We start from the raw sequence: 13,890 nt of genomic DNA on the forward strand, positions 1-13,890 counted from the left end.
AGACAAATAAGAATGATTCCAAATTACCTAAATTGATTGTTAATATAAATACGTTGTGAATAGGAATAAAAAAAATATATTTAGATGTCTATATGCAAATGCCAAAAGAGTCAGAATGCATGGCATTAAATGAAGACGTAAACATCATAGGCATCTTAGAGTCTCGTGGAAAGAGGATAACTAATGGATCTTTGATACAGGATACAAATTATATTGAAATGACAAAACAGAATTAGTGGTAGGGGGTTATGTTAAGGCTGGCATAGAGTCATAGATTGCTCTGGAATCTCATGTATGATCAGGAAAAGTATAGCAGTGGGGATATTCTACCATCCATCCTATCAGGACAGCAAAGTAAACTGTGAAATGCAAATAGAAAATCAGAATACAATAATGGAGATTTCAGTTACCCATACTGATTGGATGATTGTCTCCTCAGGACATGAAAGAGAAGTTAAGGTACTAGATGTCATAAATGACTGCTTAATGGAGCAACTGGTTCTTGAACCAATGAGGTGGGTGGGGTGTCTATTTTACAGCAGTGTGCAAAAGTTTAGGCATTCCTTCTAGGCAAATTGAATATTTTAATTAATCTCTAGGAAGTAAAATGTAAGACCTGCACACAGGGGCACATGTGAGCGCGTTTTCCGTTGCATGCAAATGGATGTGGCGATTTTATAAAATGCACGCATATATGTAACATATATGCAACCACGTGTTATAAATCGGCTATATGTGCGTACATGTGTGCATGATTTATGTTGTCGCACGCATCTGGCATATGATGACTCGAGCGCATAAGTGGGGAGAATTTTAGTAGATACACGCGTCGACGTAATTACATGTTTCCCCAGTTTGTTCCCAGTTCGGCCCAAAAGGAGAGGACTTTCTAAACCCCCTAACCCCCTAACTAAATTGCCTCCCTTTTACCCTATTATTCCCTAGCCTTAAAACCCCGCTGACTAGCCTAGTTTTTTTTGTACATGACTTACACGCTGTCCATAGCAGAAGTAAAGTTACGCATTTGGGGACCCCGGTGCACACTTGTGTGTGTGAACACTTATGTGCAGATATCATGGTACAGTTCCAGCCCACCCAGGTCCCCGCCCAGACCCCACCCACGCCCCGACCCTTTAGGTGAAATTTTTTTTTATGAGCATACCCACATGGGTTTTAAAACCCTCACTGATTCACGCACATATCTCCAGGCTTTGGCACGCATAAGGGTTTTAAAATCAACCAGACAGTGAACAGAAACTAACACAGTCTCTACATGGTGCAAAGTTAAACACGACAGCTTTCTACAAGTTTTTGTGCAAAATTACTATTTATTTGCTTATTGTAATAGATTGAAATAATAATAAAAAAGTGAATATGTCGTGCAAAAATTTGGACACCCTTCCAGTTGATTCATTACTCCTTTATTTAAAAAGTTGTCAATAAAGCCCGAAAAGTTGATTGATTCCTTAGGTCTTCAATTGTTCAGGTGAAGAAAATTCCATGGTTGAACAAATACTTTCACAGTTCTAATCTCTTAGGTTGTGATCATTGTTCTGGACTACATTCAAGAAGCATGGGCTTCTCAAAGCAGCTGGCTGAGCATTTGAAAGCAGGGGAAGGCTATTTAAAAAAAATCTCCAAATGCTTCCAGCCAGCAATTTCAACTGCCAGAACGTTGTTAAGAAATGGAAATTACGTGGAACTGTCGAACTTAAGGCAAGATCTGGAAGACCAAGAAAAATATCTGATAAAACTGCCCAAAAACTGGTCAGGTCTGCAAAATAAAACCCATAGTTCCTGCAGGTGACCTGCTGAAAAGTTTAGCTGACACTGGAGTAGATGTCTACAGGTTCACATTACATGGGAGAGTTGTCTGAAGGAAATTTTTCTCTGAGTCCATCACAAAAGTCATCAACTAAAGTATGGAACATATCCTTGAAAAATGTCCCACAGTCAATGAAGGAATACGAGCTGAAAAGAGGTGGGATATTTCAGCATGACAATGATCTGAAATATACTTCAAAATCAAATGAAGAACTTACAGAAAAGAAAGAAAAAGCTTTTTGGAAAAGCCTTCATAGTCCCTAGATTTGAATATTATTGAAAATCCCATGTCTGAGCTAGAAGAGTTTTGCAAGATAGAGTGGGAACCCCCCCCCCCCCCAAAAGCAAGAACAGAAAGCTGGCTACAGGAAGTGTTTGAAAGCTGTACTTTTTGCCTAAAGAGATGTTATTAAAGACTGATTGAAAGGGTGTCCAAACTTTTGCACATACCATATTCACTTTTTTTTTTTTTAATCTTCAATCTGTTAAAATCAGCAAATAACTAGTAATTTTGCATTAAACTTTTCAGAAAGTTACCAAAAATCCCCAAAACAACTCAGAAGGAACTTAGGTCAATGTATTAACATAGCCTTCCTGATCTATCTTAATACTGTTTTTTGTTTTGTAAAGAATAAAGGACCTTCATTCACAAAGTTACTTGTGGCAAACACATGCCTTGGCTCACCAGTTATAATTGAATCTACTTGATCTTCAGTCCTTATTGAGCCTGTTGTGATTATTGATATATGATACCATTCTCAAATGTACTCTTTTATGATATTTTTAAACTTGCATATAAAAACACCACTTATCTGTGATCCAGGAGCTTTAATGAAAACTACCCTGACATGAAACTGTGTGTCAATGGTGTCTGTTTCAGGAGGAACTCACCATCCTCTTTAAAATATATGGGTCCTCAGTCCTCTGAGAACATAACATAAGAACCAAGGGTTCATTGAGCCCAGGATTCTGTTTCCAACAGTGGCCAATCCAGGCTAAAGTACCTGACAAGTACCCAAACACTAAGTAGATCCCATGATGCCAGTAATAGCAGAGGCTGTTCCCTAAGTCAACTTGATTAATAGTGTCTTTTTTTTTTTTTGCTTTTCACTGCCATTAATTCTAGAAATGGGAGACGCATTGTGAGTTTTTAAACATACTGAAAATGTCATATGACTATTGACATGACACACTGTTGGATAAGCAAAACCTATTGATTTGTAAGCCCTTTATTTCCACAATAAAGAACCATTGATAAGACTTTAGGCCTGCCGGCTAAGTGGTGGGTAGGATGGGGGTGTAACAGGGAGGAGTTGAGTTAGTCGGATAAGTTATCCAGCTAACTTCAATATTCTGAGTTAGCTGAATAACATATCCAGAAAACTCTGGCTGGGCCACTGACCTGTCCTAAAGTTAGCCATATAGATTTATCCATTTAACTTCTAGATAGCTGAGTTGATACAGTGACACGACCATGCCACTGAATATCCTGGCTAAGTTAGCCAGATAGGTTTATCCTGCTAACTCAGCTGCATAGTGGCTGAATATGGACCTCAGGGAGACTATGATAAAATAAGGAATTGGAAGGAAACTAAAAGGAGCAGTTGCCAAGATTAAAAGTCTGCATGAGGCATGTTTAAAAATACCATCTTGGAAACCCAGATAAAATGTATTCCACAAGTTAAAAAAGATAAAAAGAAGACCAAACAATGGTCAGCGTGGCTAAATGGTTCTATGAATTGAGAATATTGAAGTCAAAGAGGCATACCTTTAAAAAGGAAAAGGTCAAAATGAAGAAAATTGGAAAGGCCATAACCACTGGCAAATTAGATGTAAAATATTAATAAAGCAATGTAGGAGATGGACGCCTTGCTATCTGTTGAGAGTCACAAGGCCTTCACAATTGGTTGTGATCTCAGACCCTCACAGACTCTGGAGAGAGGAGGACCTTTGTAAATTGTTACGATCGGGCGTGGGGCTTGATTGACGGGTAAGCATGAGCCCTTGGACCACAGCACACCCTCATGGGCAAGGTTCCGAGGTACGCACTATGGTAGGTGAGCGCATCTGGGCACGGGCTAGGCTGAAGCTTAGAAGCACTGGGAGACTTGGAACACTTGGAACACTCAAGCATCCAGTGAATCTACTCGCACAGAAATGAGACCCAAAGGCACAGGAGTCTTGGAATGAGGAACATCACCTGAAACGAGGAATATGGATCCAGATGAGGAACTAGGAACAAGGAGATATGTTGACTGGACAAATTCCACGAGACCGGAACTAGGAAACCATAGTATTGGAGCGAGCATGGCCTCTGAGGACTTGAACCAGCAGGAATGAACTTGAAGACTTGGAAACAGGTCTTGTTCAACGAAGTGCCCTACACAATCCACCATAGGCTAGTTGCAGACCATGATGCTGGCACCCTTGAAGGAATTGGAACTTGGAACTACTTGAAAGATGAGGAAGGAGACCTGGAACTCAGACTTGAAAATGAAGAATTGGACTTTGAAGACTTGGAAATCTTGGCCCTAGGACTTGGGTAGCAATGCGACCGACATAGCCCACCATGGGCTGGTCAAGGTCCATGTCCTCACAGGACTTGGGTGCTGGGCTCTGAGAACTTGGAAGACTCAGGAACACAACAAAGACTCAGGAACTAAGAACAAGATATGGAACACAGGAACAAAGACTTGAACTCAGGACAAAGGTGAAGACTTGAACTCAGGACTGAAGACACTGACGTCAGGAACCAGGAATTGGCAAGAGACCAGGAACATGGAACGAAGAACAAGAAGACATTGATGGTGCTAGTGATCCATTCCAAAGGCAAGGAACAGCATACTGAAGAACTCTATTTTATAGGACTGAATGCATGACATCATCAGAAAGGGCCGCGGGGCTTTTCCCATCGTGGTCCCTTTAAATCCACATCAGAGGCGCGCGTGCCTAGAGAGAACACTGGGAGAAGCAGCAGCATCAAGTGCAGGAGTGATGTGTTGGTGGTGCAAGCTAAAGCACCGGATTACAAAGGCAGTGTCCGGCTGCAAGGCTCCCAGGCAGCAGCAGGGGGCTGCAGTGCTCCAGCCACGCAAGAGACAAAGCGGCAACTCCCCACCCTGGGAAGCGGCAACAAGACACAGGTGGTGTCAGCGGCTTCTCCAGGCTGCACCGAGAGCTCAGAAAGAGATGGCGTCAGGAGTGAGTTAACCGCTCACGGGTGGTAAGCACATCAGGCAAGCCAAGAGAATGTGAGGAAAGGCTTGCCACAAAAACCTGAAACTTCTAATAAAAACATTTTCAAATACATCACAAGTAAGAATCTTGCAAGGGAGTCAGTTGGACCATTTGATGATCAGGGGTAAAAGAGATGCTCACGAAAGTTAAGACCATAGCAGAAAAAATAAATTAATACTTTGCTTTGGTATTTTTTTTTATTTTAAGTTTCTTTATTCTATTTTCAATGTCCACAATAGAAATTAAAATTTGCAGGAAATAAATAGTACAAATACAAATTACAAAAAAAAGAAGAAAAAAAAAAAACAACAAAATTTTCCTAATGATATGTTCAAAAAATCTTAGACCTCAATGGGGAACAGCTTTAAACAGAAGAAAAAAAATATATAGGAATACCCCTTTAAAAAATTCCAAGTTATACTCCATTCTGTGAACCTCCCTCACTAGTAGAGCCTGCTCTAACCCACAAGAAAGAATCTAATTGATTAGGTTCAAAAAACAAATATTTTTTCCCTTGAAATTTAATCTTGCATTTATTGGGAAACCTCCTGATTTTTAAGAGAAACATCTTATGCCTAATCTGTATAACCTTTGATTTATCAGGCAAAATAAACACAACTTTCTGTTTAACTCGAAAGAGCATCTTCATTGTCCAGTACTTATCAGATTCAAGTACAAATAACACTAACATAGTAATTTTGTAACTTCAACCTGATAATTTAGAAGAAAATCTGTTAAATTGATGATTCTATTCTTGAAAAGGGATCAGTACCTGAAACCCCCACTACATTAGGTAAATAGTGAGCTTTAATAACAGGACAAATAAATTCCAGAGGAACCTTCAGAATCTCCAGGTAATACTTCCTGGAAAATTTACAAGGCAAATATTATGACTTCTATACTGATTTTCTAAAACTTTTATTTTCCTATGTGTTATAGTTTTATCTGTAATCAATGCCATTTTAGAACCTTGAGCTTCCTTATATTTGCCCTCAAGCTGATTTACCCTTTGATTTAATTTACCCAGTAATTAATCTTGTACCTTAACCTGAGTATGAAGATCAGAAAATGATGGCATAACTGAATCTGTCTTTGCAGTTAGAGCCTTCTCTAAACCAATAATCACCGTCCACAAAGAGTCCAGTTTCGCCACTGTTCACTTAGTGAAATGGGGATGGGCTTCTAAATTCTGAGAGCTGCAAAGTTGTATAAGGGTGCTTTGAGAAGTTTTTCTATGAAACCAGACTAGTTTGGTGGCGATTAAGAAATAAAGATAAATACAGCATGATGAGATTGCACTGATCAGGCTTGTAGGAATAGAGATTGCATTGATCAGGCTTGTAGGAGTAGCCAAGGCTGCTGAAATACTAAAATGTATGTTAAAAGTAAAAAAGTGTGTTAAAGGTCAGCATTGAGTTTTGTTTCTGCCTTCTGGGCTCAATTTACAAAAAAATCATATGATTTACAATAATCCAGTCTTAATAGCGTATATAAGACAAAATGATAATGCCAATCAATTAGGAAAACTAACTCATTAGTTATGTAAGTTAGAGGTGGTGATGTATTTAACTAAGTATTATGGCTCAGAAGAGCTGAGCTGGCATTTACTCTGCATTGTTTGGTAAGCACTGCTTCTATTATAAGATATCTGATAATAAAAGACTAGCACCTACAACAGCTGGAGAAAACTTTTGGTTGGCTGCTGCAGCTCTCAATGCCCTAACCCTGATACCAGGGGTGTTGTGATCTTCCTGCACACAGTGCCCTAACCCTGATACCGGGAGTGTTGTGATCTTCCTGCATGCAGTGCCCTATCCCTGATACCAGGGGTGTTGTGATCTTCCTGCACTCAGTGCCTTATCCCTGATACTGGGAGTGTTGTGATCTTCCTGCACACAGTGCCCTAACCCTGATACCAGGGGTGTTGTGATCTTCCTGCACACAGTGCCCTAACCCTGATACCAGGGGTGTTGTGATCTTCCTGCACTCAGTGCCTTATCCCTGATACTGGGAGTGTTGTGATCTTCCTGCACACAGTGCCCTAACCCTGATACCAGGGGTGTTGTGATCTTCCTGCACACAGTGCCCTAACCCTGATACCAGGGGTGTTGTGATCTTCCTGCACACAGTACCCTAACCCTGATACCGGGAGTGTTTTGATCTTCCTGCACACAGTACCCTAACCCTGATACCGGGAGTGTTGTGATCTTCCTGCACGCAGTGCCGTATCCCTGCTCAGTGGAGGAAGATCACAACACCCCCGGTATCAGGGTTAGGGCACTGCGTGCAGGAAGATCACAACACCCCTAGTATCAGGGTTAGGGCACTGCGTGCAGGAAGATCACAACACTCCCGGTATCAGGGTTAGGGAACTGTGTGCAGGAAGATCACAACACTCCCGGTATCAGGGATAGGCACAAGTTCTAGTCACATTGACTGATCACATTTCTTTTTTGTCAAGCTACCAACCGTTTCCATTTTCCATCCCCCCAACCATCACCTCAGTGGGAACCTTGGTAACATCAATAAATAAGAGGGCAGCCAGCCAATAGGAATACATATTCATTCCTAACTGACCTGAAAAGTGTCAATTTGTATCATTTTCGGTTAGTGCGCACTAACTTCCGTTAGTGCGCACTAACCCGATTAACGATTTTTTAACGATAAATCGTTAGAATTCCTATTGTATCGTGTTCTTTAACGATTTAAGACAATTTTAAAATTATCGGGCGATAATTTTAATCGTTGAAAAACTATTCACATCCCTAGTACACAATGAGGAAGAAATCAAGTCTAGTTGAAGTCTAGGACCTCAGCAAAATCCTCCCTTGGGGCACACCATGCGCCCTTTTGGCACACAACTTCAGTTGCACACGAGTGGCTGCACATTGCAGGCACAGCATTTTAAATCATGCTGGTCCCCTTTCAATAATGTCAGGGGGAAGAGGCCAGGATGTCTCTCAGGTCTCGCCCAGGCTTCAGTACACTGGTATGGAAGACCACCCCCAAGCTTCCAGGAAAATTGCTCCCCCACTTTCAGCCCAATTCAGAAATGATCACAGGAGAACAGGCGCTCAGTGTTGACAGTCCGCTCTCCCAACATGCGCCCAGCCACCTTTCCTGGGCATGCGATCCTATATTTAAATGAGGGGTCATGCTAAAAGGAGATGCTAGGGATGATTATGCTCCCCTAGTGCCTCCTTGGCCCAGGAGAGGTGGAACTGTCAGCAGGTTCAGGAAACCGACACTCAATTTTACGAGCATCAGTTTTCCGAACCCGCTGACAGCAATTGGTTAGGAAAATGGACGCTGGTAAAATTGAGCGTCCGTTCTCCTAACCGGACCAGCCGGCACATTTTTTATTTTATTTTATTTTAAAAATTTTTTTTTTTTTTTACATTTTTGGTTTCTCCAACTATATCGCTAGGATATTAAGTTGGAGGGTGTACACTTTTCTGGCTGCTTATAAATTAACGCCTGCCCTTAGGCAGGCGTTAATTTATGAGTGTAAAATGTGCAGATTGGCTGCACATTTTACTTTCTGAATCCCGGGTGACTGACTAATCGCCTCATCAGCATGAATTTGCATGTGCTGAGTGCTATTAGTTTTCAGGGGGTTTGGCCGTACGTTTTCAAGGCACTAACCCCTTACAGTATGAGGGGTAATAGATGCCCGTCGAAAACACGAGGCCAAACCCATATTAAACAGTGCTCACGGCCAAGCACACTTTACAGAATCGGCTCGTTTGTTTTGGTCTTTATTGTAGAGGAATAGTGGAGAGAGACCCACTAAAGAACAGGATTGTGGAACTAAATGACAACTAAAATCACTCAGAATTGGGGTCTTAAATAAAAGAAACATAGGTGTAGCACATAAATAGCTTTAAATATCATAAATCACAGGAACATGTCAGCTGTGCACCTAAGCTAAATACTAATAGTAAGAGTAGTGATATTAATGATAAAAGGAATACTGATTGAAAAAATAATTAAACTGAAGTTCTGACATGGCCTTGTTTTGGCATAAAATGCCTGCTTCAGGGGAATGTTAAAATAATCAAGTAGTAAGAAAAAAACTTCTGTCAATTTCCATGTGTGGCAAAATCAAATTTTCATGAGGACTCTTAAGTGGTTGAAAAAGCTTCACAAAGAAAATTTCCAGCTTCTGGCATAGTTCCCACTTAACAGATGTATATTCCAAAATGAGAACCACGCAATCTAAAAATGCACATGCACATATGTCATTTCCTACAACATGATTATTTTAACATTCCCCTGAAGCAGGCGTTTTATGCCGAAACATGACCATGTTGGGACTTCAGTTTAAATTAATTTTTGAACTAGTTCTTCTTGTCATAATGTTGGCTGTTACGCAGGCCCTGTCCCCCCCAGCAGGGGACTCACTGGGCCACTCTCTTTACCTGTTGTACCTATGTTAGTTTTAATTAAGACCCTATCTGGTTTTTTTGTTTCAATTTTGAGTATTTTTAATTGACATATAGTTCCGCCACTCTGTTTTGTCTTGGGGAGATACCCACACCAGAACCATTTTTTGTAGGTGGTAATTCAGAAGAACTGAAACAAATTACTGTGAATCTAGAAGAGGTGCTAGAACAAACTGACAAATACTAGCAGCAAATCGCCAAGATCTGATGGTGTTCACCTTAGAGTTCTGAAGAGACTCAAATGTGAACCCACAAACCCATTGTACAGTAATCTGCACCCTATCATTAAAATCTGCCTCTGTACCTGAAGACTGGAGGTTAGCCATGTAATATCAATTTTTAAAGTGGGCTCCCATGGTGATCCAAGAAATGACAGGCCAGTGAATTTGACATCAGTGCTAGAGAAAATGATGCAAACTATTGCTAAGTATGGCTTAAAGGGGAAAAGCCACATAAAGTATAAGTATGTGGATAAGGGCAAGGCTATTGATATAGTGTACCTGAATTTTGAGAAGCTATTTGATAAAGTCCCTCATGAGAGGCTCCTCAGGAAATTAAAAAGTCATGGGATAGGAGGCAATGTCCTATTATAAATTGGTAACTGGTAAAGGAAACAAGGAGTAGGACTAAATGGTTTGCTTGCCCAATGAAGAGAGGTAAATAGGACCAGTGTTGTTTAACATATTCATTAATGATCTAGAAAACTGAGCAATGAGTAGGATGATCTGGAAAAGGGACTAATAAGTGAGGTGATCAAATTTGCAGATGACTAAATTATTCAAAGCAGTTAAAACACAAGCAGACTGAGGACTTCAGGAGGACCTGGTGAGACTGGGAAAATGGGCATCTTGATAACAGATCAAATTTAATGTGGATAAGTGCAAAGTTATGCACCTATGGAAAAATAATCCTAACTACATGTGTACAATGCTGGGTTCCATATTAAGAGTAACCACTCAGGAAAAGGATCTTGTAATCATTATGGACAATACATTGAAATCCTTAGCTTAGTGCGCAGCTGCAGTCAAAAAAGGCAAATACAATGTTAGAAATTAAGCGGAAAGGAATAGAGAATAAATCTGAAAATATCATAATGTCTTTGTATCGATCCATGGTGAGACTGCACCTTGAGTTCTGTGTGCATTTCTGGTTGCCTCATCTCATAAAATATACAGCAGAACTAGAAAAGGTACTGAGAAGGCCAACAAAAAGAGGATGGAACAGCTCCCTTATAAAGATAGGCTTTACAGGTTAGGACTCTTCAACTCAAAGATGTTGTAGGCGTGGACCCTTAGGTCGAGATGGGGTTGAAACAACCTGCAGGAAGGAGCCCTGCAGGTCCCCACCATTGGTAGGCGGACTCAGACAAGGCAGAGGCCCAACTGGAGCTTTGGCTTTACCAGCCCTTCTTCCCCTCAGGTTGAGCTTTTGGGTGCCAGGGCTGGCAGGTCTTAGGAGGGAGCCTGTGTGGACAGCAAGGATTCTTTGATGTAGTAGGGTTGGAGTGGACTGAGATCAGACAAATTCTGAGACAGGCTGGGATCAGTGGCAGGCATCTTCAGAGTCCACCAAGAGTCAGGCAGTGGTCAGAGGCAGGCAGCAAGCGAGAAGGCCCAGGAGTCAAGTAGCAGTCAAATACCAGGTATCCGTCCATAGGGCAGGAGGGACAGATAGACAGGCAGGAAGGCAAGGAGCAGAGCAGGCAGGCAGATGAAGATAACTGGAGACTAACCACAGGACCTGGAGACAGAGACAAGAGCTACTGAAACAGAGGACAAAGAAGAAAACCAGGAACTGAAAACAAAGTTCAGGAACTGAAGACGAGGATCAGGAACGGAAGAGGAGGGTCAGGAACTGCTGAGGCAACTCACATTACAAAGACTCTAGGGAGACCTGTTGCTGAGGCATGTTGTTGTTCAGGAGCTGCCCTCTTATAGGGCACTACTGGTGTCATCATCTTCAGGGTCTGCGGGGCTTTTCCCACTATGGTCCCTTTAAGGCCCAGGGAGAGATGCACATGCCTGGGGAGGGTGCACAGTGCAGTAGGCCTCAGTGGCATCTCGTCGCATCGGAAAATGGCATTCTTGTTCGGGGAAAGATGGCGGCAGTATCCCACCATATATGCTGGCGGCGTTCTGCTGCAACTCGGGCTGGGCTGGAGGTAAGAGCAGCAGTCTGTTGGGGCAGTCTGTGGACTGCTGATTGCAACAGAAGATATGATAAAGGCTTATAAAATCATGATAGCACAAGTTAAAAGGGAACAGTTATTTACCCTTTCATATAGCTCTAGGGCTAGAGGATACACCATAAAACCAGCCAGTAGCAGGTTTAAAACAAATTTAAGAAAATATTTTTTAGTCAACACATAATTAAACTGTGGTATTTATGGCTGGAGGATGTTGTCAAGACTAGTAGTATAAATGACTAAATAAAAGGTTTGGACAAGTTTCTGGAGGACAGGTCCATTGATAATTATTACCAAGACAGGCTTAGGGAATAGCCAACCCTTACTTCTGGGAATGAGCAAAAGGGATTCACCATCTGGATCTTCAGGTACTTTTTCCAGTGACCTGGATTGGCCACTGTTGGAGACAGGATGCTGGGATCGATGAACCATTAGTCTGACCCAGCATGGAACTTCCTGTCTTCTTATTGTCATTCTTCGGTACATTATTCTCTGAGGGCGATGTCAGAAAGGCAATAATTATCAATGACATCATCAGTTTGCTTTATTTTGTATATTGAAGAAAGATTTGTAAAGCAACCCCCCCCCCCCCCCCTTAAGCACTTTAGAAAGAAAATATTATCCTCAGCCTTCTTAAGAACCTAAGAATTGCCATACTGGGTCAGACCAAGGGTTCATCAAGCCTGTGTCCAACAATGGCCAATACAAGTCGCAAGCACCTGGCAGGATCCCAAATAGTAGATAGATCCCATTCTGTTAATGCCCAAGGATAAGTAATTACTTTTCTCAAGTCCAGCTAGTTAATATGGACTTTTCCTCTGTTAGGGTGCTTTTTGATGCCAACCCAGCTGGTGGCACATGCTGAACAAGAATGTCTGTCGTTGCTCTGAAGCAGGTTCTGATCACGAGCCAGACATGAAAATTACTGCAAGTTGATTGGAAGTAAAACTTAGATAAGAGAACTGTAGTAACCTGTTAAAGGTAGGAATGAAAAGAGGAGGTTGTTGCATTGGTAAACGAGAATAGGGGTAATACAGGGAGATGGAGAGGGGAAGAGGCATATAAAAATTGCTGCAAAGCTATTGTAAGCTGAGCTCTGCCAGCATTGTATATCTGTACAGACTTGTGCATTGCTCTGTGAGAGCCTCGCTAATAAAAAAAAAAAAAAACCTTCTGCTTTTCAACTGTCAGTGTTTATTCTTGCAGTTGGGGATAGCATCCACAACACCTTAAGAACTTGTCCAAACTTTTTTAAACTTAGTTATGCTAACTGCCTTTAAGCACATCCTCTAGCAAAGAGTTCAAGAGCTTAATTGTGCATTGAGTGAAAAAATATTTTCTCCTGTTTGTTTTAAATGTGCTACTTACTAACATCATGGAGTGTCCCCGAGTAGTATATTTTTTGAATGGGAAACAACCAATTCACATTTGTCTTTTCTACACATGATCTGATCTCTATCGTATCCCCCCTCAGTCGTCTCTTCTCCAAACTGAACAGCCCTAACCGGAGCAGTTTCATTCCCTTTATCAGTTTGGTCTCCATCTTCTGTACCTTTTCCAGTTCACCTATATCTTTTTTGAGATGCAGTGATCAGAATTGTACACAGTACTCCAGGCATGGACTCATTATGGATTGATACAGAGATATTTTGATATTCTCCATTCCTTTCCTAATAATTCCTAACATTCTTACGACTGTCAATAACTTACTGGGCTATGTTTGAGTCACTGCAGGCTATAAGTATCAGTAACTTGCTGGGCTGAGCCTGAAGCATTGCATGATATGAGCATTGTTAACTTGCTAGGCTGAGACTCAGCTACTGCATATTATAAGCATCATGAATACTGGGTTGAGTGGGATGATGTCAATATTGGTGCCAATGCTAGTTAGAGAGGAAGAACAAGAACTAGGGAGCAGCCTGACAGGTCTTCATGTGGTTTGTAGAGAAGTGAGAGGAAACCTGGGGAGCGGAGAGAGGAACATATCGGCCGAGTCCTGGGGAGTGTGGCTCCCAGCATGCTCCTCTGCAGCAGCTCAGAGTCCATCTGCTTCTTCTTAGGTAAGATTCTCTCTCACTTTCTCTATTATTGCATGTAGTAACAAGAGTACACTGGTTCAGGTCAGGATTTCCTGGAGAGAATTCACTCTCCCTCCTACTTCACTTGTATAAACAGCAGGAACTTGTGGGAGCTTGCCAG

General features: G+C 41.5%; 1 protein-coding gene across 1 annotated transcript in view; it reads left to right on the forward strand.

Annotated features, from left to right (window-relative positions):
• Positions 1-13,890, forward strand: part of NPC1L1 (NPC1 like intracellular cholesterol transporter 1) — a 124,806-nt gene that overhangs the window by 51,222 nt on the left and 59,694 nt on the right. Inside the window, exon 7 of the mRNA XM_029604184.1 lies at positions 13,637-13,751. Within this exon, the coding sequence (XP_029460044.1) occupies positions 13,637-13,751 (115 nt within the window). The remainder of the gene's footprint in view (positions 1-13,636; positions 13,752-13,890) is intronic.

The sequence above is a fragment of the Rhinatrema bivittatum genome, chromosome 5 (genome assembly GCF_901001135.1).
Source record: "Rhinatrema bivittatum chromosome 5, aRhiBiv1.1, whole genome shotgun sequence".
Lineage (NCBI taxonomy): Eukaryota > Metazoa > Chordata > Amphibia > Gymnophiona > Rhinatrematidae > Rhinatrema > Rhinatrema bivittatum.